This window comes from Megalobrama amblycephala, linkage group LG4 (assembly GCF_018812025.1).
Source record: "Megalobrama amblycephala isolate DHTTF-2021 linkage group LG4, ASM1881202v1, whole genome shotgun sequence".
Classification (NCBI taxonomy): domain Eukaryota; kingdom Metazoa; phylum Chordata; class Actinopteri; order Cypriniformes; family Xenocyprididae; genus Megalobrama; species Megalobrama amblycephala.
Window position 1 is genome coordinate 18,685,410 of NC_063047.1, and position 23,673 is coordinate 18,709,082.

A 23,673-nucleotide genomic window follows, 5' to 3' on the forward strand; every position below is an offset into this window, starting at 1 on the left:
ACTGAAAATAATTAAAAGACATTTTACTTCAAATAAATGGACCAATCAGATGCAGCTTGCGGGACTCTACGCCCCGCCCCCCGTTTCACTGTTCTGCCATTCTCCCTACTTATTCTATTTTTATGACGTCAGTGCGGTAATCTTTCTCCCCACGTGTTTCAGCAGGAGGTAAATATTGGCACATTCCTTTCTTTTCCATAAATAGGCCTAAGCTGCCTATCTTTGGTCTAAACTGGACAACAACAAAAACTCAGCAAATTAAAGATGTGTTTATATTATAGCTATTCCAAATGACCCATGTTCAGATATGACTCATAAATGTTGTATAAAATTATTTGAAAGGGTAAGTATTAGATGTTTTTCTTTGATAACGACACAACACTGTGTATCTTTAATTAACTTGCATGGCAAAAGAAAACATCCAGCATGTGTTGTTTACCATTTCGAGTCACCTGACCTCAAATAAACTCTTAATGACATGGACAGATAGCTACCTAATCTCTTCTGATAACCACATACACACACATCACCTAATCCGTCTTTCACTGACAAAAAAGTACCATGGTACTGCTGTATTTTTGCAGTTTTAAGTGTTGCATTTCAACTGTGATCATTTAAAGGATTAGTTCACTTTCAAATAAAAATTACCCCAAGCTTTACTCACCCTCAAGCAGGTGTATATGAGTTTCTTCTTTCAGATGAACACAATCGGAGATGTATTAAAATGCCCCTTTTATGCCTTTTTTAAGGTTCCTAATATTGTTTTGGGAGTCTCCTACAACAGGTTTACATGCATGCAAGGTCGAAAACACTTTCATTTTCTCATAATATACATTTAAAGGGTTAGTTCACCCCAAAAATGAAAATTCTGTCATTTATTACTCACCCTCATGCCTTTCCACACCCATAAGACCTTTGTTGATCTTCAGAACACAAATTAAGATATTTTTGTTGAAATCCGATGGCTCAGTGAGGCCTGCATAGGGAGCAATGACATTTCCTCTCTCAAGATCCATAAAGGTACTAAAAACATATTTAAATCAGTTCATGTGAGTACAGTGGTTCAATATTACTATTATAAGGTGACGACAATATTTTTGGTGCACCAAAAAAACTAAATAACGACTTATTTACTGACGGCCAATTTCAAAACACTGCTTCAGGAAGCTTAGGAGTGTTATGATTCTTCTGTGTCAAATCATGATTCGGATCGCGTGTCAAACCACCAAACTGCTGAAATCACGTGACTTTGGCGCTCCGAACAGTTGATTCGACACACTGATTCATTTGTGCTCCGATGCTTCCTGAAGCAGTGTTTTGAAATCAGCCATCACTAAATAAGTCATTATTTTGGGTTTTTTTGGTGCACCAAAAATATTCTCGTCGCTTTATAATATTAATATTGAACAACTGTACTCACATGAACTGATTTAAATAGTGCATTAATGGATCTTGACAGAGGAAATGTCATTGCTCCCTATGCAGGCCTCACGGAGCCATTGGATTTCAACAAAAATATCTTAATTTGTGTTCTGAAGATTAACGAAGGTCGTACGGGTGTGGAACGGCATGAGGGTGAGTAATTAATGACAGAATTTTCATTTTTGGGTGAACTAACCCTTTAATTTCACTTCAGTTCACCAAAGATTGGTAAACGATTTGTTTGAAGCAGTTCAATGAATCAGTCTCTCTAAACCCCTCCTTTTCGTGAGCCTACACTGCTCTGGTTGGTCAGATGGCCCAATCCTTTGTGATTGGTCTACTGCGCGCACCGCATGCCCATTGCTATATAAATGACAACTATCAATTCGCAAGACACTGTATACAATGTATGGACAGAAAAGATAGCATCGATTTTATCGTATCAATCCGAGCCCGAGTCCGATGATGAAACGTCTAGTCGATCAACCATAAACTGATTCGCAATCATGACTGGAGTACGACGTTTCTATATGGTAAGTGTCACCTTAGTTATTTATAAGACGTGATAGTAGTGTCACTGTTATACTTTATGTAGGTGCACCTGTGGGAACTGTATCAGAATGCCAAGCAAAACTAAAAAAAACTTTAATATAAGATAAACATATAGGCCAGATGTGTACACACAGTATTAACAAAGAAAAAAATGGCTATATCATCGTTTGACATTACAAGAGGTGTTAGAGAATACTTCAACTAGTTAGCGTGGACTAGCATCTTAACATCCTATTACAATACACATAGAGCCCCACTCTACTGTAATAATAAAAAAGCAGAGGAAAAAAACAGCTTGTTTTACAGTTATGTAAGCAAACCGAGCCCACAGTTATGTTGTAAACTCCCACGTTAGCCGAGCACAAATGTGAATAGCTGATAATGCATTACACTCTGTAAACAAAAGTCGTGCTCCATCCTTGATCATTACCCCAAGTAATAAGACAGACAAGCTGAATCAATCGACACATTTTTAGACAATATTGGACCCACATCTGAATAGCAGAACTACAGAAACGTGAGTTAGCCAGTTAGCAGGAGGCAGACTGGTGTACGTTACACATATAAAAACTACGGATTTTGAACAATCGCTAGAAAATATAAACATCAATTATTAATCATACAGGTTGAGATTCAGAGAAGCAAGCTGGTCCAAAGAAACTGTGCATTGATCCATATTTTAAGACCAAGCGTTTTGTGAATCCTGCGTTAAACTCCAAGAGGTTTGAGAAGCAGTCGTCAGTAAAATGACGGGAACACAACAAAAGATTGTACTGCTGTGGTATTGTTGAAAAAATTCATTTTCCCTGGCGTTTGCACGCGCAATATGTGGGCGTATACTAATGTTTCGTTGTGACATCACAACGAAACGGCTTGGGATTCGTTTTACAAACGACTCGTTTAATTGACTCAGAGTCGACATTTACTTTTGAGAGACAATAACTTTATATACGGTGCACTTTCAGATTTAAAATTTTTCAGGATGTTTTCATTCACTTAGAGCTATGTTACACATTGCATGAAAGGTCATTTTCAAAAATCCATAATAGGGGCACTTTAATAAATATATTAACGCATCCGAGCTTAATAACGGCAGTGAATGAGACCAACGAGTATGAGCTCAAGAAAGTGCCTCCATCCATCATAAACATACTGCACACGGCTCCAGGGGGTTAATAAAGGCCTTCTAAAGCAAAGCGATGCGTTTGTGTAAGAAAAACAGCCATATTTAAGTTATGAAGTAAAATATCTAGGCAGAATAAGCCCTGAGTTTGATTCTTTGTCTGGTATTGTTTAGTGCACTCTAAAAAATTCTGGGTTAAAAACTACCCAAGTTGGGTTGAAAATGGACAAACGCAGCGATTGGGTTGTTTTAACCTAGCGTTTGGGTTAAATGTTTGACCAATGTGCTGGGTAGTTTTATTTAACCCAACTATTGTTTAAAAATGCTTGCTATATTGTTAAAACATTTATTAATAAATTGATTATTAATAAATGTTCACCTTTTGATTATTATTGTTGCCTCTAGTAATTACACAGCAAAATCCCCAGAGTTAAATCAACTCTGCTCAGAGAACATATGGTCCCTCTCTACATAGAGGTAAAATAACACTGAAGCAGAGTTAAAGTTAATGAGATAATATGCTGTTTGTGGAGTTGTTTATTCAGATCTTGAGAGATTTAATGTCTTTTATCTTCATTTGATTTCATCTAAGGCTGTGGCTGGAAGTCATTTGTAGTTATTGTGTTTCTCTTCATTGATTCTGCTTGTTAACAGCAGGTGTTCATCACTAATGCTCAATCATAACTTAATCACTTAACTTTAACTCTGCTTCAGCGTTACTTTTTGTTTTCATTTTAAACAATAGTTGAGTTAAATAAAACTGCCCAGCAGGTTGTTCAAACATTTAACCCATCCGCTGGCTTTGTCCATTTTCAACCCAACTTGGCTTGTTTTTAACCCAGCATTTTTTAAGGTGTGATTGTGTTTACTATAATCTCCAACGATCTCCTGTGTTTCGGTTTTGTGAATTACAATAAAGATTATTATGTATTCTTTGTCATGCGCATCTCTACAGCACCCAGACAGAAATAAGTAACCACACCTCTTCTAATGACCACCTCTAAAGATTATAAAGTAAAACTGGAAGTAAAAATTTCTGTGCAGCTGACATCCCTTTCTACACAAGGTAGACTTTTCCTGAATTATACTTTCTTTTAATGCTTTTTTTCTTTCTACATTAGTCTAGTAGATTATTACTACCATAATAATTGTCTAACTTTATACTTTGATATTCTTTTCAAAACTGAATATTAGCATTTTTATTACACATCTGTCCAACTTTGTTTATAATGAGATGAAACTTAAAAATTGACTAATCATTTTCTGCTTATTGTCATTATTAAGTCTACTGTATCATATTTAATATTTACATATCTAAGGCCTCTAAACTGTCAACATGATCAAAACTTTGCTGAAAAACCTGTTGTACACAATCTACTACATTCCTTCTTGTCTGACTGATATTTTATAATTTTTTAGTAAGTAAAAGTCCTTTTAGTGTCATTGTAAAAACATTCCCCTTCAGCTCATGCTTCACGTGTCTTTTTGCTGTGAAATCTTTACTGATTTTTTTTATAAAGTAAACATAAGAATAATTTTTATGTTGTTAGTAATATTTCAAGATGAACACTTATTATTAAGGTGATGATACACGGGGCAACTTTTTGAGCAATGTTGCCGAGCAACGTTGCTTGGGCACTTTCCCACTGAGAATGAGCAACAAATATATATCTGGATACGTTAGATCGGTCGTGGGCAATTTTTTGAGATCCTCCAATCAGAATGTTAGCAGCCGATCACGTGACCGGTTCGGAGATTTCAGAAAAAATTCAAACAAGATGGCGGCCTCTCAGCGGCAGTGGAGCGGAGAAAAGGAGTGTGAACTTTTATCTTTTTACGCTAGTAAGTTGTCATGCGTCAACCCAAAACAGGGAATTTACCTCATATATTGCTTAAAATACCAACAACTGTCCGAAAGTAATGTGTGTATGCTGTAATGAAGCTATTCAATGATTTCAGTTAAATACTAAAAAGATGAGATTTTTCAACGTCTGTAGTAGCGTAGGTTGTAGGGCGTTTGACATTTGAATAGCTTTTGATGCGATCGACGCGGGTTCGAATCCGCCTTTTGCCGAACTCACTCTTCTCCCTTTTCCTGTCACAAATCAGATCGGAAAGGCATTTATTTTTAATAAAAATGAAGAAAATATTTGAAAAGTTGAAATAAAGTGCCTAACAAGTGTTTATAATAAAGTATTTATTGAGTTGGCAATAGATTTGCTCCTCTCTGATTAGTTGCTGCCAACTGTCTGTTGCCCTAATTAGTTGCCCTGTGTCTCATCAGGTTGCACGTTGACGGCAACATTGCCCAGCAACATTGCTCAAAAAGTTGCCCCGTGTATCATCACCTTACTGTACTATAGGTTTACTTGACTAGCCATACATCATTATTTAGAAAAGTCATGTTAAAATGTGAGTCTCAAATTTGACCATGAGGATTTTGAGGAATGTTTATTTGTTCATCTCTCAATCATCATTTTATTCATTATATGTTCGTCCCTACAATAAAAACTACAGAGCTTTGATCATTAATCGAAGCAATTAAAAATCACCTTAAAAAGATCAATTATTGGGAGATATAGACTGACGATTAGTCTACTATTCTGTTATACTCATTGATTTACATTACATTGATTAAGCTATAAGAATTTCATCTTACTTTTTGGCAACTGCACCATATTTTTGCATATGAGTTCCATATTCTCGCCGTATCATATGAGCCGAATATGATACTCAACTAAAGACACACATGCAATCTTATCAGTAAATGGTTCCATTTTAAAAACTTTGATTTTCTGACAATTATTTCATATGTCAGGCTTTTACAGAGTTAATAAAGAATGGACTGCGGTTGGTGCTGCAGAAAACCGTGTGAGAACTGCAAGGAGAATTGCACTGATGAATGTAAATGTCAGTGTCATCAGACAGACCAGACAATAGCTTCATGGAAGATTTGCTGTGGCCGGTTTGGGGAATGTTGTCGTACCTGCTTGCGCTGCTTTTGCTTCGGCTTAGAAGCCTTCTGCAGGTTAGGACTTCAGTAATACACTACATATATGTTAGCCATGGCCTTCAATATACAGTATTTTGATAAATATTGATGACAATAAAAATATGGATGACAATCAGTGGTTAGTCATTATAGTTAAAGGATTAGTTCAGTTCAGAATTAAAATGTTCTGATAATTTAATCACCCCCATGTCATCCAAGATGTTCATGTCTTTCTTCAGTCGAAAAGAAATGAAAGTTTTTAAGGAAAACATTCCAGGATTTTTCTTCATATAGTGGAACGGTTACCAACGGGTTGAAGGTCCAAATGTCAGTTTCAGTGCAGATCCAAAGAGCTCTACATGATCCCAGACGAGGAATAAGAGTCTTTTCTAGTGCAACGATCAGTCATTTTCTTAAAAAATAATAATAATAATAATATATATTAACTGTAAAAAAAAAAAAAAAAAAACTGTGGTTGCCAGAATAATTTTGTAAAAAATACAGAAAAACTGTAAACACATTTACAGAACAAACAGTAAATTTTACAGTATACAACTGTAATTTAAGAAAATTTGAATGTAAACCAATAATTTCAACAATGCACACTACTACTAAAATCTGTTTTGTACCTTTAACATATACTGACAACCACCATAAGAATGCAGGTGGTAAAAGAGAAAGCCACATGAAGAATCAGAGTTCATCACAAGTAGCTTTTCCATGAGCTTAAGTATATACTAATATAAAGAAGGTGCACAGAGTCATCCACGCAAATACAAAACACCATCATGGTATCCCACAATACTTACATAATTCAATAAACATTCATTAAACAACAGAAGATGTAACATAAAACCCTGATGTGCATAACTGATAATAAAAACTATTAAGGAACATGATTATTTAAACAAAATACTTTTAAATATGGAGTGTCATACAGGGAATTGTGGGAACATCAGTTTACAGATTTTGACTGTAAATTATACATTGATTTTGTCTTTTTTACTTATAAAAATTGTAAAATTTACAGCATTTTGTGTAACTGTGTAAATTTCTGGTTAGAGCTTTTACAGTTTTTCCCCTGTATATAATACGGGAACTTACTGTTAACCTAATTTTTTTCTGTAGGGGTTTTACAATATTTTATCGTTAAAATCACATTCATTTTTTACAGTGCACTTTGTCAACCCTGAAGCTTCACCACACTCTGGAGAACATCAGGATACTACAATGACAATCAGAAAAACAATATTGAAAAATTGAAGATCAAGACAGTCTTTAATGACTGTAATTATTATTATTGTTCATTTAACAAAAATAAACAATGATAATTTAAAATCTAAAATTGTTGTATTGATTGCCTTTCTTTTATGAGTAATATCATGCAACTCTGACGTCATTGGATTGTTGTTTAATGCATCGCCACCAGAGGGAGACATTCAAAAGCATTTGAAAACTTCAGAATGAACCCTACAACACACAACATGACCTTAGATTTTTTTTTTTTTTTTTTTTGTTAGATTAATGCTTGGCACTAGGATCACCAAGGTCATGTGTTCAATTGAATGAACTAATGAATGTATACCTTGAATGCAGTGTATGCATGTTTTAAATAAAAAACATTTGCCAGATGCATAAATGTAAATCATTGCTGACCATCCTTTGAAACACTTTTTGGTCAGGCAGAGGTCTGGCAGCTCTAAAGGTCTCAGGTGTCTTTCTGTTTACTGAAGGATGAAAAGGAAACATCCGTCTGTCCATCTAAAGAACACCTGCATCATCAGGTGACCTGTTCACAACATGCCATCTGACCCCAAGACTGTTCAACTAGATCACGTTGCTCTTCCCTCAAGGCAAATGTGCATGAGAAGTTGAGATGATTATTGGTAGTTGTTCGCTGACAGCAGCTGGTAAAAGCTGACCTTTCATCTGCACCAGCTTTCTGAGATCCAAACATGCAAATTCTACACTCTTAGGAGAAAAGGTAATATAGCATTCAGGTGCTTCATACAGAACCTTGTATGGGTTCCCAATTGAATCATTTTTTGGATTTAGTTTTAATTCATAAATTTAATATTAATTAAATAATTAATTAAATATGTTTTTGATTTCAATTCATTTTAATGATTAGGAAGCTCGTAAACTTATTTTATAACTAGAAAAAATTTTTTTATTGCCCATTAAACATGAAAATATTATGCAAAAATGATAGATATTATTAATTCTCTCTTTAAAGAGGACTTATAATGCCCCTTTTACAAGATGTAATATAAGTCTCTGGTGTCCCCAGAATGTGTCTGTGAAGTTTCAGCTCAAAATACCCCACAGATCATTTATTATAGCTTGTCAAATTTGCCTCTATTTGGGTGTGAGCAAAAACACACCGTTTTTGTGTGTGTCCCTTTAAATGCAAATGAGCTGCTGCTCCCGACCCCCTTTCCAGAAGAGGGCGGAGCTTTAACAGCTCAACAACAACAAAGCTGGAGAATCTCACGCAGCCAAAATGAGGATTGTCAGTAACGGTGTTCAGTCTTACATTGTTCAAACCGGAGTCGACTCTGATGGAGAGACTCAGGAAGAAGTTACAAGTTTTAGAATGAAACTGGACGTTTCTGAATGGTTAGTGGATAAATTTATGTAGTTTCTGTGGAGTTCATTCAACTCATCCACTAGCATGTGCCGTCATGTTAATCTTTTGTGTAAATCCAGCGTTGAATTGATCCTCGTTTGTGAAGCAGTCCGGCGTAAAATGACGGCATGACAACAACACTCTACTACAACAACTCTTCCTCTTCTCTAAAGCAGCCCAACATGGCCTCACCCCCTTTGTTGTGTGTTCTCGGGGGCGGGGTTTATGTACATTTTAGGGTTAGTGATGTCACCAACCCGGGAAGAAGCCTGCTGTAGTCCCTACCAGCTGTTTGTTGTAGTCCTTAAAGGTGCCCTAGATTATGTTTTTAAAAGATGTAATATAAGTCTAAGGTGTCCCTGAATGTGTCTGTGAAGTTTCAGATCAAAATACCCCATTGATTTTTTTTTATAAATTTTTTTAACTGCCTATTTTGATTTTATGTTGCGGCCCCTTTAAATCCCGTGGTCCACGCCCACAGAGCTCGCGCTTGCCTTGAACAGTGCCTTAACAAAGTTCACACAGCTAATATAACCCTCAAAATGGATCTTTACAAAGTGTTCGTCATGCATGCATCGGATTATGTGAGTATTGTATACTGTTATATTGTTTACTTCTGATTTTGAATGAGTTTGATAGTGCTCCGTGGCTAACGGCTAATGCTACACTGTTGGAGAGATTTATAAAGAACTAAGTTGTGTTTATGCATCATACAGACTGCAAGTGTTTAAAAATGAAAATAGCGACGGCTCTTGTCTCCGTGAATACAGTAATAACCGATGGTAACTTTAACCACATTTAACAGTACATTAGCAACATGCTAACGAAACATTTAGAAAGACAGTTTACAAATATCAATAAAAATATCATGTTATCATGGATCATGTCAGTTATTATTGCTCCATCTGCCATTTTTCGCTATTGTTCTTGCTTGCTTACCTAGTCTGATGATTTGGTTGTGCACAGATCCAGACGTTAATACTGGCTGCCCTTGTCTAATGCCTTTTATAATGTTGGAAATGTGGGCTGGCATATGCAAATATTGGGGGCGTACACCCCGACTGTTACGTAACAGTCGGTGTTATGTTGAGATTCGCCTGTTCTTCGGAGGTCTTTTAAACAAATGAAATTTATATAAGAAGGAGGAAACAATGGAGTTTGAGACTCACTGTATGTCATTTCCATGTACTGAACTCTTGTTATTTAACTATGCCAAGGTAAATTCAATTTTTCATTCGAGGGCACCTTTAAAAAGCGATTTCTGTAAAAGAAAATATCTCCCTTTGCATTGAACTTTGACCGTCGTAACTTTGCAGATGTTGTTTATGCTCAAACAGCAACATTACACACTAACTAAAGTTAAAAAAGTCAAATCATAATCAAGAATCCTAGGTTTCTATATAGACCCCCACCTTTTTTCCCAAGAGTGTTACATGAAACAAAAAAGCAACCAGATCAAATGTAGTGGACTGTGTCAAGCATGATGAGAAAAAAATGTTGTAGGATTTACATCGAAACAACTTTAATTTTATTTCAAATAAATAGCAAGCAACACACTGCATTAAAAATGAAATTTTGATGTAGAAAGACTGAAATAGTATTGTCTTGTAAACACACTCCAATAATCTTTTTATTTACAACATTGAAAAAGCATTATGTACAGTCAGAAATCATCATGATAGTTTTTATTGTACTGAATTTATTTAATTTCATTTTAAAATAACCATTGCGCTATTTCATTTATTTTTTTTGTTTTGTTTTGAAAATAGTGTCAGATTTATTTACTGTTAATTATTATACCCAATATTGAGTGTTCGACTCATGTCCCATAACACATTTCACTTCTGTTCTAACTCTGTCTGTTTACTGTGCTGAAGTCTTTCCTTGTATAAGCATGATGTAGTTTTCTGGAGCGTGGAGACCTGCATGTGTTTTTCAGTACAGGCAGTGCTGAACCAGCTATCCTGTGTCATGTGACCCTGCTGGCCGGAACACACTGGTATAACAAGAGGCCCCTGACACCACCGTGGGATTGAGACCCAACGCTATATATAGCACGAATGAGTGCTGAAGATACATATCCAAATACACCATCTCTCTGGCCTGAAGATTAAGGGGGTCGGGGACTGAGAAAAATAAATGAGCTTTATCTCAATATCTCTCTATAATTTACAACTTACCTGCATCTTATTTGGTCTACATAAGTATAAGCCTGATACTGGAAAAACTTTAAAAGTCAATGTAAAACTCATTTTATTTCCATAAACAATCAAGTTTACAAAAAATATATGGTTGGACTTGGTTGGAGTGATGAAAAAAGACCAGTAACATGCATTAAAAACATCAATAGGGTTTTATTTAATTTTTTAATGGTAACTTTAAATTTCTTGCTCAATTCTTTTTTGTGTTTACTAAAATAATTTATTGCATTTACCATTAAAATGTTGTTTTTCTTTCTGCAGGTTACATAGTTCCGCCAGTAGGTGGCGACAAGTAACTCTTTTTATTCATTGAATGATTCACTCAACCGATTCGTTCAAAACAGTAATTCAAAACACAATACATCATGCTTATACTCTGATTCATTCAGCAACAAGTGAGTCACTGAATCACAACTCGTTAGTTCAAAAATGTTAGGTGTGTTTGACTTGAAGTGGCACTGCACAGGCCCATTGGTGTACAACATCAAACATACAGAGCATCTGCTCTCTAATCGCTCTTGCAGTGCTTTGATATTATACACCAATCAGTCTATGAAGCTTCAAGCCAAACACACCTGTTGATTCATTCAGAAGTGAAATACTATTGGTGAATTCAGAGCCGCAAACTAGCATCCTACTCTAAGATATTGTAATAGTATCAAGAGTAGTATACTAGTATGAAGATCTGAATTCAGCATATGGCAGCATCCAAAATCTCATACTTCCCTACTATACATTAGGTAAAAAACGGTAGGCTACGTGACAAAAGTATGTGCTAATTCACAGTAGGGGATAGTGGGGTAAGATGAGTCAGTGTGTAAGTTGACCCACCCCTGTATCTTGGCAACCGTGCCATTTTATTGTCATGTGACCATATATCTTAGAACCACCCATCATTTCTGCCAGACTGTGAAAAGGAGAAGCACGTGGGCGGAGTGGAAGTCGCTTATTTACTTTAATAAAGTCGCTTTTACTTTTCGGCTTGTCAAAGTAAAATTTGAACAAAACAGATGTAATGGCTGTTTCATCAAAGCAAATTTGTCCAGGTCTAAAACTATTTATGATGCATATTGGTGATTTAGCAATGTATGAAACCATGCAAGTCATTTAGCTAAATATTATTCTGAATTGGTAAGCTAGCTAGCTTTTCCTAAAATGGCAGCTATGGAGCAAAGTGAGCCAAATGCTGTGGGGTAAATTGAGCCAGCGTTTTAACTTACCCCACCATAAGGCACTGAATTTAAGTTAAATCTGAATTATAAACTGGTGTCATTTCAATGTAATATTACGCAACTGTTTTAGTTTATTTTTGAGTTTATTTGATAGGAATAATGTACAAGTACACCAAATCCTTTTTCATTTTACTCAACAAACTCTCTGTTTAGTCTGTTTTTGGGAAGGTTAAAATTTTGATGTTCAACATTTTGTTTCAGCAATGCAAACAATTAAAGATACTGAAATTTCAACTTCATTTGGTTGGTTTTGTGTTGTTTAATTTAGCTTAAAAAAGAAATATAACACTTGTAAAAGGAAATTTGATTATTAAATTATTTTTTTAAATAGGTACATTTATCTTTAAAATTTCACATGGGTTTGATTCAGATTCAGTTAGATGGTCAGTAATCACCCACCTACTGACTCGGATCAACTTACCCCTAACCTGGGGTAAATTGAGCCAGAGGAACACTTTTTTATGGCTCATCTTACCCCACTCTCCCCTACTCATAAAAGAGTAGGCAAAAAGATGACCTACCCAGATGACCTACTACAAGATTCTAAAGTGTGCATACGATGGACACTTTACTATCCCATGAGCCTACGGGAGAGGATTTGTGAAGCGACATGATGGCGGATGTAGTACGTCCAGACTTCATTCATACTTCAGGCTATAGAAATACTTTTTTGATATACTTTTTTAGAGCTCACAAAGTACTATTTATTCCATATAAGTACCTACTCAAGAGGCTATTTTGGACATAAACCTATGTGTTATTCTGAGATGTGCAGCGATGCTGCTGTTGTTTGTTTGGAAGTATTTGCATTGGCATTATTATTATGATTACTCAAATTGGGGGGTGGAAAAATATTGGTATTGGTAAAAATATTAGTTTTGCAGGCCTGTTTGGTGGTGCTGTTGGTGCAAAAGTGACATATTTCAGATTTAAAGCCTTTGAAAGCACATTGAGCTATTGAATGAATGGTGCTTTATAAATGAAGTTTATTATTTAATTAGGACAAGTTCATCAAAACATTTAATTGCAAATTAGTGTCCTTTGATTTATAAAACATTTGACAACACATAAACATAGACTCACAATGAACTAATCCATGAATAAACAATAAACTCAAATACATATTATCACTATTTAAAAAAAAAAAAAAAAAACTCCAAAAGTTATTATAAAAATTAAGACCCTTGTCATTGTTTTCATGATCTAGTGGAAAACACTAAGCGCCAAGCATTATTAATATTTACATGTTCAGGATGTCCATGTCCACTGATTTTTTTTTTTTTTTACAGAATTTTTAGGAACTGTTAAGACTTGAAGACTGTAAACAGTGTGATGTACTGTAATGATATTTACTAGTTAGGGTCATTATTAGCCATTTTTGTTGTAACATTTAGCCCTGAAATCTTTGTAGTTATATATTTCAACATAGGATTGGCACAAAACATATTTTGAAAAAGAACAGGCGTGCATGGGTTACAAAATTATTTACATATTCAGCATGTGCATGGGTGCATGATATTAAGTGATTTAAAGGTGCATACATTGAATGTGATTGTCTGCAAAACGTTGCCTGACAAAAATGGCATAACTTCTCAAGCCCCGCCAACTACCTCTCTCTTTTGTATTGTATAAGCATGTTCATGCAGAGGTTGATTACAGACGGAGGAGAACTGATGTCTGAATCAGTCCTGGTCTTGGTTTCACATTAAACCTCTGACCGAGTGGACGTCCTTCCTCCAGAGGACAGCAGGACAGAAATACCGTCGTCTTAAACATCTTTCTAAACAAACAAAGAGTCAAAAAAGAATGATTTTTAAAATCTGTTCCTGTAGTATACAGGCTCATTGTTTGACATGTATATATATGATGTCAAATTGATTATCACATCTAAAATAAAAGTTTGTAAGTATATGTGTGTGTGTGTGTGTGTGTGTATATATATATATATATATATATATATATATATATATATATGTATGTATGTATGTACACACACACAGACATATATATTTACAAACTTTTATGTTAGATGCGATTAATCGTGATTAATCATTTTTACAGCACTATACAGGTCCTTCTCAAAAAATTAGCATATTGTGATAAAAGTTCATTATTTTCCATAATGTAATGATAAAAATTAAACTTTCATATATTTTAGATTCATTGCACACCAACTGAAATATTTCAGGTCTTTTATTGTTTTAATACTGATGATTTTGGCATACAGCTCATGAAAACCCAAAATTCCTATCTCAAAAAATTAGCATATTTCATCCGACCAATAAAAGAAAAGTGTTTTTAATACAAAAAAAGTCAACCTTCAAATAATTATGTTCAGTTATGCACTCAATACTTGGTCGGGAATCCTTTTGCAGAAATGACTGCTTCAATGCGGCGTGGCATGGAGGCGATCAGCCTGTGGCACTGCTGAGGTGTTATGGAGGCCCAGGATGCTTCGATAGCGGCCTTAAGCTCATCCAGAGTGTTGGGTCTTGCGTCTCTCAACTTTCTCTTCACAATATCCCACAGATTCTCTATGGGGTTCAGGTCAGGAGAGTTGGCAGGCCAATTGAGCACAGTAATACCATGGTCAGTAAACCATTTACCAGTGGTTTTGGCACTGTGAGCAGGTGCCAGGTCGTGCTGAAAAACGAAATCTTCATCTCCATAAAGCTTTTCAGCAGATGGAAGCATGAAGTGCTCCAAAATCTCCTGATAGCTAGCTGCATTGACCCTGCCCTTGATAAAACACAGTGGACCAACACCAGCAGCTGACATGGCACCCCAGACCATCACTGACTGTGGGTACTTGACACTGGACTTCAGGCATTTTGGCATTTCCTTCTCCCCAGTCTTCCTCCAGACTCTGGCACCTTGATTTCCGAATGACATGCAAAACTGAGCAACAGTCCAGTGCTGCTTCTCTGTAGCCCAGGTCAGGCGCTTCTGCCGCTGTTTCTGGTTCAAAAGTGGCTTGACCTGGGGAATGCGGCACCTGTAGCCCATTTCCTGCACACGCCTGTGCACGGTGGCTCTGGATGTTTCTACTCCAGACTCAGTCCACTGCTTCTGCAGGTCCCCCAAGGTCTGGAATCGGTCCTTCTCCACAATCTTCCTCAGGGTCCGGTCACCTCTTCTCGTTGTGCAGCGTTTTTTGCCACACTTTTTCCTTCCCACAGACTTCCCACTGAGGTGCCTTGATACAGCACTCTGGGAACAGCCTATTCATTCAGAAATTTCTTTCTGTGTCTTACCCTCTCGCTTGAGGGTGTCAATGATGGCCTTCTGGACAGCAGTCAGGTCGGCAGTCTTACCCATGATTGCGGTTTTGAGTAATGAACCAGGCTGGGAGTTTTAAAAGCCTCAGGAATCTTTTGCAGGTGTTTAGAGTTAATTAGTTGATTCAGATGATTAGGTTAATAGCTTGTTTAGAGAACCTTTTCATGATATGCTAATTTTTTGAGATAGGAATTTGGGGTTTTCATGAGCTGTATGCCAAAATCATCAGTATTAAAACAATAAAAGACCTGAAATATTTCAGTTGGTGTGCAATGAATCTAAAATATATGAAAGTTTAATTTTTATCATTACATTATGGAAAATAATGAACTTTTATCACAATATGCTAATTTTTTGAGAAGGACCTGTGTATATATATATATATATATATATATATATATATATATATATATATATATATATATATATATATATATCTAACATAAAAGTTTGTAAATATATACACTGCCCGCCCCCCAAAAATGTTGCTGTTTGGATTTAAAGGTAAATGCTTAAGAGTCAATGGTTGGATCATTATTGCTGTGATTATTATGTTCTAGCATGTTTTATGTTTGGGAACAGTTCTTCTAGCCCTAATTGATGGAGTGTGTAGCTTTTCATTTTCTTTTCATTGATGGAGGGTCAGCTTTTCATATATACATAACAGTATGTATAGTATTAATTGTACGTTACCGTGCTGAAATGCACAGCGCAGAAGATAGTGATGATGAGGATGCCAATGATGATGGAGGCGATCGACACATAGAGCGCCATCTTCCCTAAACGCCTAGAACCATCATAATCTCCCTGGTCATAACTGTTTCTGGACTATAAAAGAAAGAAGATATATTATAATTAGGATAATATAGAGATGCAAGAGCCACACATTTTCCACTTTGTGATTTGTATGTTTTCAAGTGCTTTGCCAGCTCATCCTGCCAAACTAACAGCTGCAGTCAAACCAACAATTATCCTTGCTCTAGTCTGTAGTCTTATGTACACACACACACACACACACACACACACACACAGTTTACTACAATATTAATTTTTGACAATATCTGAATTTTAATATTATTGATAATATTAATATTCAATAATATTAAAAAAACAAAAAAACATTCAGACTGGAAGAACAAAACTATAGCCTCTCCTTTAGAAAATCTGAACTTGCTCACCATCATGAAATGCAGCTGGCCTAACAACTTCAGCAGTATTTGCTAATGCATTGCTAAAGTGTTTTGAATCATTTCTAGGTGTTGCTAGGCAGGTTGTGTTTCTCAACACAGGTCCTGAAGCATATTTTATGTCTCAGATAAATACTCTGTATACCCCCCAGGGTTGGGAAATACTATTCTAGGTGGTTGCTAGGCATTTGCTAGGGAGTTCCAGGTGGTTTCTAGGTACCGTCTTTGGAGTTCTAGTCCCAAAGGCAGCTTCTACTGTATTCTAGGTGGTTGCTAGACAGTTGCTAAGTAGTTCTATATGGTTGCTAGGCACCTTCTAAGGTGTTCTAGGTGGTCACTAGGCAGTTGCTTAGGAGTTATAGGTGGTCGCTAGGCAGCTTCTAAGGCATTCTAGGTGTTTGCTATGGAGTTGCTCAGGAGTTCTAGGTGGTTGCTAGGCAGCTTCTAATGAGTTCTATGTGGTTGATAGGCCTCTTCTAAGGTGCTCTAGGTGATTGTTAGGGAGTTGCTAAGGAGTTCTAGGTGGTTGCTAGGCAGCAACTAAGGTGTTGTAGGTGGTTGCTAGGGAGTTGTTAAGAAGTTATAGGTGGCTGCTGGACAGTTTATTAGGAGTTCTAAGTAGTTGCTAGGCAACTTCTAAGGTGTTCCTGGTGGTTGCTAGGGAGTTGCTAATGATTTCATAGGTGGTTGCTATTCAGCTTCTAAGGTGTTCTAGGTGGTTGTTAGGCAGTTGCTAATGTGTTCTATGAGGTTGCTGGTACTTTCTTGGTGGTTGCTAGGCAAATTCTAAGGAGTTGCCAGGGGTTGATAGGCAGCTGCTTAGGAAATCTATGTGGCTATTAGGAAGCTTCTAATGTGTTCTAAGTGGCGAGGGGGTGTGATAAAGTAAAGTCTGCAGAGGGAGAGCAAGTACAGAGATGAGCGGTAATAAGTGTGTCAAGTGAATGATGACTAACACCTGTCTCTAATTCCAGTAACTGGAGGAGCTTCTTACCACCCTGACTTCTTTACCCTCCTTATTTTGAATTGTTTACACTAGGGAGTTGATAAGGAGTTCTAGGTGGTTGCTACTCAGATTCTAATGTATTGTAGGTGGTTGCTAGGCAGTTGTTAAGGAGTTCTAGGTGGTTGTTAGACAGTTGCTAAGGTGTTCTAGGTGGTTGCTAGACAGTTGCTAAGGCTTGGACTAGGGGTGTGCCCGAAGCCTAAATCCGTATTCGGAAAGGCACAAAAAAACAAAACGTAGTCTACAGAGCCCCAAAAGGGACATGGTTAGTCGTTTGCTAGCAGGAGCCTGTTACTTTGTAGTACAACAGATTTCACTTACCACATAAAGAGTGTAAGGAGAGATGGCTGATAGGACAATAGTGAATGGTTTGCAGTTCCTGAGCGTCACTGACAAATATCTAATCATGTATAATGTGTAATAAGTACTGACGCTCCCTAATATACACTTCACAGCACATGTGATTCCGAATCTTGAAAGTGAAAGTAAAATTGAGCGCGCATTCAAAAGCGATTCAATACTCCGCATATTAACAGCAGCTTCCTGATGCTGGCAAATTATTTACATTATAATTACTCAACTATATAATTGCCAGAGAAAGCACTGAAATATATTTTTCCTCCCATCTCATGTGTATTCCCTTTAGGGGTTCCGTAGTACACATCATTTCCTTTCTGAATATGGTATTCGGCTTCGTGCACATGCCTAGCTTGGACTTCTCGCCACCCTGACTATTTCTTCCTTCTTATTTTGAACTGTTTGCACTGGTGCCAGAAACCCGCGGTGAAGATGGCGGCATGCTGCCATGCAGCCAGCCCAACCAACGCTGCTTGCGGAGCTTGTCAAGTCACTCACCGGTCTTCACCAGACTCAACACCAGGCGCTAATGAACCTCAGGATTGAGGTTGGTCCAAGCGAAGGAAGAAGACAGATGGGTCATCCGGAGCCCCTCACTAACCTCTCTCTCTTTAACCCATCTCCCTCTCTTCCCTCTGTCTCTCGCCCTATCCCCATTCCCAGGTTGTGGAGCAACGCGTCCCCTCAAGCCCCAGAGAAGCTTTCTGGCCTCAGAGTTTTTTCAGGGGGATAGATCTGGGACACAATGGGGCATGTCGAAGAGCACTGGAGCATCCGCTCCATATTCACCTCTCCCCTCTTTTCGCCAGTCTCTTGGCCAACTTTCTGCCACCAAAGCAGCGAGAAGGACTGGGCTGGCCTGCTGGAGATGCGGGGACCCAGGTCATTTCCAGGACAGGTGTCCAGAGATGGAGGTGGGAGCATTGATCCAGGGCCCCGACTCCCCGTGGGGTGCACCTGATCAAGCCCGACAGTACCACATACCTATATTAAAGGGATATATATCAGGCTTTGGTGGATTCAGTCTGTAACCAAACCTCCATTCATCAAAGCCTGATGCAGCAAGGGGTATTGGATATGACCCGCAAGGTTAAGGTGTGAAGTATTCTCCATTCAGCCTGATCAGCTCTTCTCCTATCCCTATTTTTCCATTATAAAGATATGTTGTATCGGGTGGCTCAAGACACCCAGACAAAAGAAGATACAACTCAATTAAACAACTCAAACTAGATACAAAAAACTCAACTAGATACAACTAGTACCAAAAAGCTGCCGGGAAATGCTTTTTCAGGCAGTTCAATGTAGTCCAACAGCAGGTCACTTAGGGGAAGCAAAGACACTAGAACATCTCATGGCCCGATTTTGTTGGCCAGGCATTCACGAAAATGTTCGCTGGTGGTGTGTGGCTTGTGAATGTCAGCTGGTTAATCTTCCGGCAGTTTCAAAAGTGCCATTGCACCCATTACCACTGGTAAAGGTCCCCTTCGAGAGAATTGTATGGACTTCATCGGACATTAGAACGCTCAGACATCATTTTGCATTAGTTCTAGTGGACTATGTAAGGAAACAGTGCCATTACGCACCATTTCTGCAAAGAGTGTGGCAGATGCATTTTGCATCATCTCCAGAGTGGGAATCCCCAAAGAGATTCTCACTGATCAAGGCACAGCATTTATGTCACATACATTATGCAAATTTTACATACCTTTGGGCATTAAATTGATTTGCACCAGCATCTATCACCCACAAACAGACGGCCTGGTGGAACAATTTATTCGCACGTTAAAACTCATGGTTCATAAATTCATAAAAGAGAATGCCAAAAATTGGGATCAATAGCTCGAGCCCCCTGTTTGTGGTGTGGGAGGTTCCACAAGCCTCCACTGGGTTTTCCCCATTCAAGCTTCTCGATAAGGGTATTGACAGATCCCCTTATCGCCATTATCCAAAGAAAAAACAGCCTTCTCAACGCCATGCGGATTACACAAATTTATTACACTGGATAACATCATTATCTACAGTAATAATTGACAGCGGCATCTGGAACATCTATGTCAGGAGTGGCAGACTCCAGTCCTGGAGTGACACAGTCCTGCAGATTTCAGCTCCAACCCTGACAAAAACTCACCTGCCTGTAGCTTTCTAGTAACCCTTCAGACCTTGATTAGCCTGTTCAGGTGTATTTGATTAGGGTTGAAGTAAAACTCTGCAGGACTGTGGCTCTCTAGGACTGACATTCGCTGTCCTGAGATCGCTAAGGGTGGCTGGATTCACGGTGAACCCCCGGAAGAGTGCAATTGGGCGTGTGAATGTACAGTATCTGGACTTCCACTTGCGACATGGGCTGTTGTGTCCCCAAATTGATAAGACCACTGCGATTTCAGCCTGCTCAAGTCCCAAGACCAAAAAGAGGTGAGAAAGTTCCTGGGTCTGGCGGGATATTATAGAAGATGTATACCTAATTTTTCGGAGATCACCAGCCCACTGACTGATCTCACTAAAAAGGAAGCACCAGATCCAGTCCAGTGGACGGAATTGTGCCAACATGCACTAACCAAGGTAAAGGCTTCCCTGTGCGGTAGGCCGCTCTTACACTCTCCTAATTTTAATCTCCCTTTTTTTTTGCAGACCGACGTGTCAGACAGGGGCTGAGGGCAGTCTTGTCCCAGGTGGTGAGAGGAGAGGAGCGGTCGGTGCTGTATCTGAGTCTAAAGCTCTCAAACAGAGAGACTAGATACAGCATCATTGAAAAAGAGGTTTTAGCCATTCGTTAGGCCATTCTTACCCTCCGTTATTACCTCCTGGGACGGGTTATTCACTCTCTTTTTGGACCACGCACCCCTCTAGTGGCTTCTCCATATAAAGGATACCAATGCACGGATCACCCATTGGTATCTAGCTTTACAGCCTTTTAAGTTGATGGTCGTCCACAGGCCGGGGGGCGCAGATGGCTGTAGCTGGCATCCTCTCTAAAAATGGGAGGCTGCAGGCTGGATGGCTCCCCGGCCTGAGTCTGGGCGGTGGGGGAATGTGGCAAGGGGGCATAGTAAAGCAAAGCCTGCTGAGGGAAAGCAAGTGCAGAGACTAGCGGTAATAAGTTGGTTAAGTGAATGATGACTAACACCTGTCTCTAATTCCAGTAACTGGTGGAGAGATGGGATATAAGCACCCTGCAGATCTGGGAAGGGGAGAGAGAGACTTTTTCCCACCTGGACAGATTATTTGTGTTTTGCTTGTTGTGCAAGGCAGAGAGCCCCACTGGAGTTATTTTCTGTTATTTTGAGTATTAATAAGAACTTGACTTCTCACAACCCCGAATTCTTTGTTTTTAACTGTTTACTCTAGGGAGTTGCTAAGGAGTCCTAGGTGGTTGCTACTCAGATTCTAAGGTATTGTAGGTGGTCACTAGGCATTTGTTGAGGAGTTCTAGGTGGTTGCTACTCAGATTCTAAGGTATTGTAGCTTCTAAGGAGTTCTAGGTGGTTGCCAGACAGTTGCTTAGGAGTTCTAAGGGGTTGTTTACTAGAGAAAGTCAGAAGAGCCACCCTTAAATCTCTGTGATATTCGGGTATCTAGATATGGGTGGCTCCTTTTAAATATAAATATTTGGGTTGTTGTTTTTTTGAGTCCTATTTTATCAACTGCTCGGTTAGAATCGTCTGATTCCTTAAACAACTAACCAACAAGCAAACTTCTCCTTAACAAACTCTAACCATTTAAGGAATAATAACTCAAACAGATGAGTTGAAGTTTATTATTTAGAGTCATTACTGATTGAAGTTATGATCAATAATGATAGTGATCCTTGACTGAACTATCAAAATAAGCCATTGCTTTCATGACATTAATATGAAGGCAGATAAAATCAGGCTTTTTCCAGTTTTAGTAAATGCTTTCAGAATAGAGTCCAGCCAGATATGATCGTTAACTCACCATTATCGAGAACACCAGGGCTAAAATATTGACAGGGTAGGCAGGACAGAAACAGGTGAGGATGGTCAGGACCAGGTAATTTCGCAGAGGAGGTCGTGGGGTCGTAGAACCGAACCAGCTGCGATAGAAATCCATACTCCCATTCAGAGAGTCTTTCACATCCGTCTGTGAGCCTCCCGGTGCCATGATGGCAGACAAACACTCCTGATAACTGGCAAATGTTCTCCAGAAAACAACTTTGGAGAAAAAGCAGTTAAAAACGGAGTAAATAGAGATGAATATATCCAGCAGAGTTGTGTGGGCTGTCAAGAATCAAGATGAAATGAAGAGTGTTTTGGGTGGGAGGGTGCTTGGGCAAGAAGAGCCTGTGAGTAATGGGATCGTCGGGGAGATGAGACAAAAATATGGGCAACACTTTCCCATGGACAGATTCCAATGCACCAAAATTTGTGTGTAGGCCTATGTTGTTCTCTGATTTTCAGCGGTTGTTCTGCCATTTCTGTCTAATAGTTTAGCAAATGTATCAAACTGTAAAATGACACTATGGTCTCGTCAAGCGAAACTAATAATAGGGTCAAATGCAGAAATGGCGAGGAAACTGGTGTGTGTGTTTGTGTGTGTGTGTGTGTGTTCATATGTGTGTGTAGTTCCACTTGGGTGGGTGTGTGGTATTGGGGTCACAGGGTATCAGGTGTGTGATATGGGGCAGAGATGGACATAGCAGAGCAGGAGGCGGCAGGTCAACCACGTCTGTTCCCATGCCTCGAAATTTTGGATGACGTCTCACTTGTTTGTTAACTTGACAAACTGAACTGCTGCTAGCTTCATGGACAACGACTTGAGCTAGAACTGAAAAAGTTGAGTATTTAGATCTGATACCCCATTCACATTTTGGCTAACAAGTTACAGAGCATTTTGGTAATGTAAAATATCTAAATTTCTATTTTTCATGGAAAATGAGTACACCACAAACACCATAAAAATGTGGCATGAAACATTTAATGTTCCTGTCAATTTGTATAAAAAAAATCAAAAGCTATATAGAAATGTAATATTCACAACAAATTTTAAAGGCATTTATAATTTATGGAACTCAAAGGTTTAGACACACACTCACACACACACACACACACACACACATATATATACATATATATATATATATATATATATATATATATATATATATATATATTATTATATATATATATAAAATGGAATCAAATTGAATTAAACTAGTAATTAGAAAAAAACAGCCAATATTATATATATATATAAAATGATGTATAATGTTGCTTGTGGCTGTGAACACATTTCACATTCACATTCATGTTCTGTTAATATTACAACCTAAATATATTTTTTAAATATTTATTACATATTATTATATAATATTTATATTATATTATATTATATTATATTTAAAAAATATATACAACACTATTTATTTATTTATTTTGGGTTTCTGAAATGGAATTGGATTGGATTGTTAAGGAAAATTGCCAACAATGTTTTTTTTTTTTTTTTTTAATAATTCCTAAATTTAATAATAATAAATATAATAATAATAATTAATAATAGTATTAGTATTATTATAACAATTTTATATTCTATTTTTATTTATGAAATATTTCAATGTTCAGGCCAGGGTTTACAATATTGTAGAATAAACCTAATATTATATGGGTGTTGTGAAAATCTATATACACAATTCAACTGTAAACATGATATTTTAGATTTACTAAAGATTACAATTAGAT

The 23,673-nt window shown here is 37.7% G+C and overlaps 1 protein-coding gene and 1 long non-coding RNA gene across 3 annotated transcripts; one reads left to right on the top strand and one right to left on the bottom strand.

Moving 5' to 3' along the window:
• The first annotated feature begins 3,861 nt into the window (after positions 1-3,861).
• Positions 3,862-7,724, top strand: LOC125266091. 2 transcript variants are annotated; one of them, XR_007184430.1, is made up of 3 exons: positions 3,862-4,163; positions 5,916-6,125; positions 7,264-7,724. It is a non-coding gene; the product is annotated as an uncharacterized LOC125266091 (long non-coding RNA). The 2 variants fall into 2 exon arrangements; XR_007184431.1 differs by lacking the exon at positions 3,862-4,163 and adding an exon at positions 4,880-4,939.
• A 2,505-nt stretch (positions 7,725-10,229) lies between these two features.
• Positions 10,230-22,281, bottom strand: LOC125266918 (transmembrane protein 233-like). Its single transcript, XM_048188047.1, has 3 exons — positions 21,914-22,281; positions 16,124-16,258; positions 10,230-13,931 (listed from the first exon to the last, which is right to left on the bottom strand). Exons 1-3 carry the CDS (start codon positions 22,097-22,099, stop codon positions 13,920-13,922), a joined length of 333 nt encoding a protein of 110 aa, XP_048044004.1. The 5' UTR covers positions 22,100-22,281; the 3' UTR covers positions 10,230-13,919.
• Positions 22,282-23,673: the final 1,392 nt, after the last annotated feature.

Excerpts from the sequence above, each read along its gene's own strand:
- LOC125266918 (XM_048188047.1), bottom strand. The coding sequence starts at position 22,099 with ATGGCACCGGGAGGCTCACAGACGGATGTGAAAGACTCTCTGAATGGG. Across the intron at positions 16,259-21,913 it reads CCCTGGTGTTCTCGATAATG|TCCAGAAACAGTTATGACCA; the intron begins GTGAGTTAACGA and ends TTTCTTTTATAG.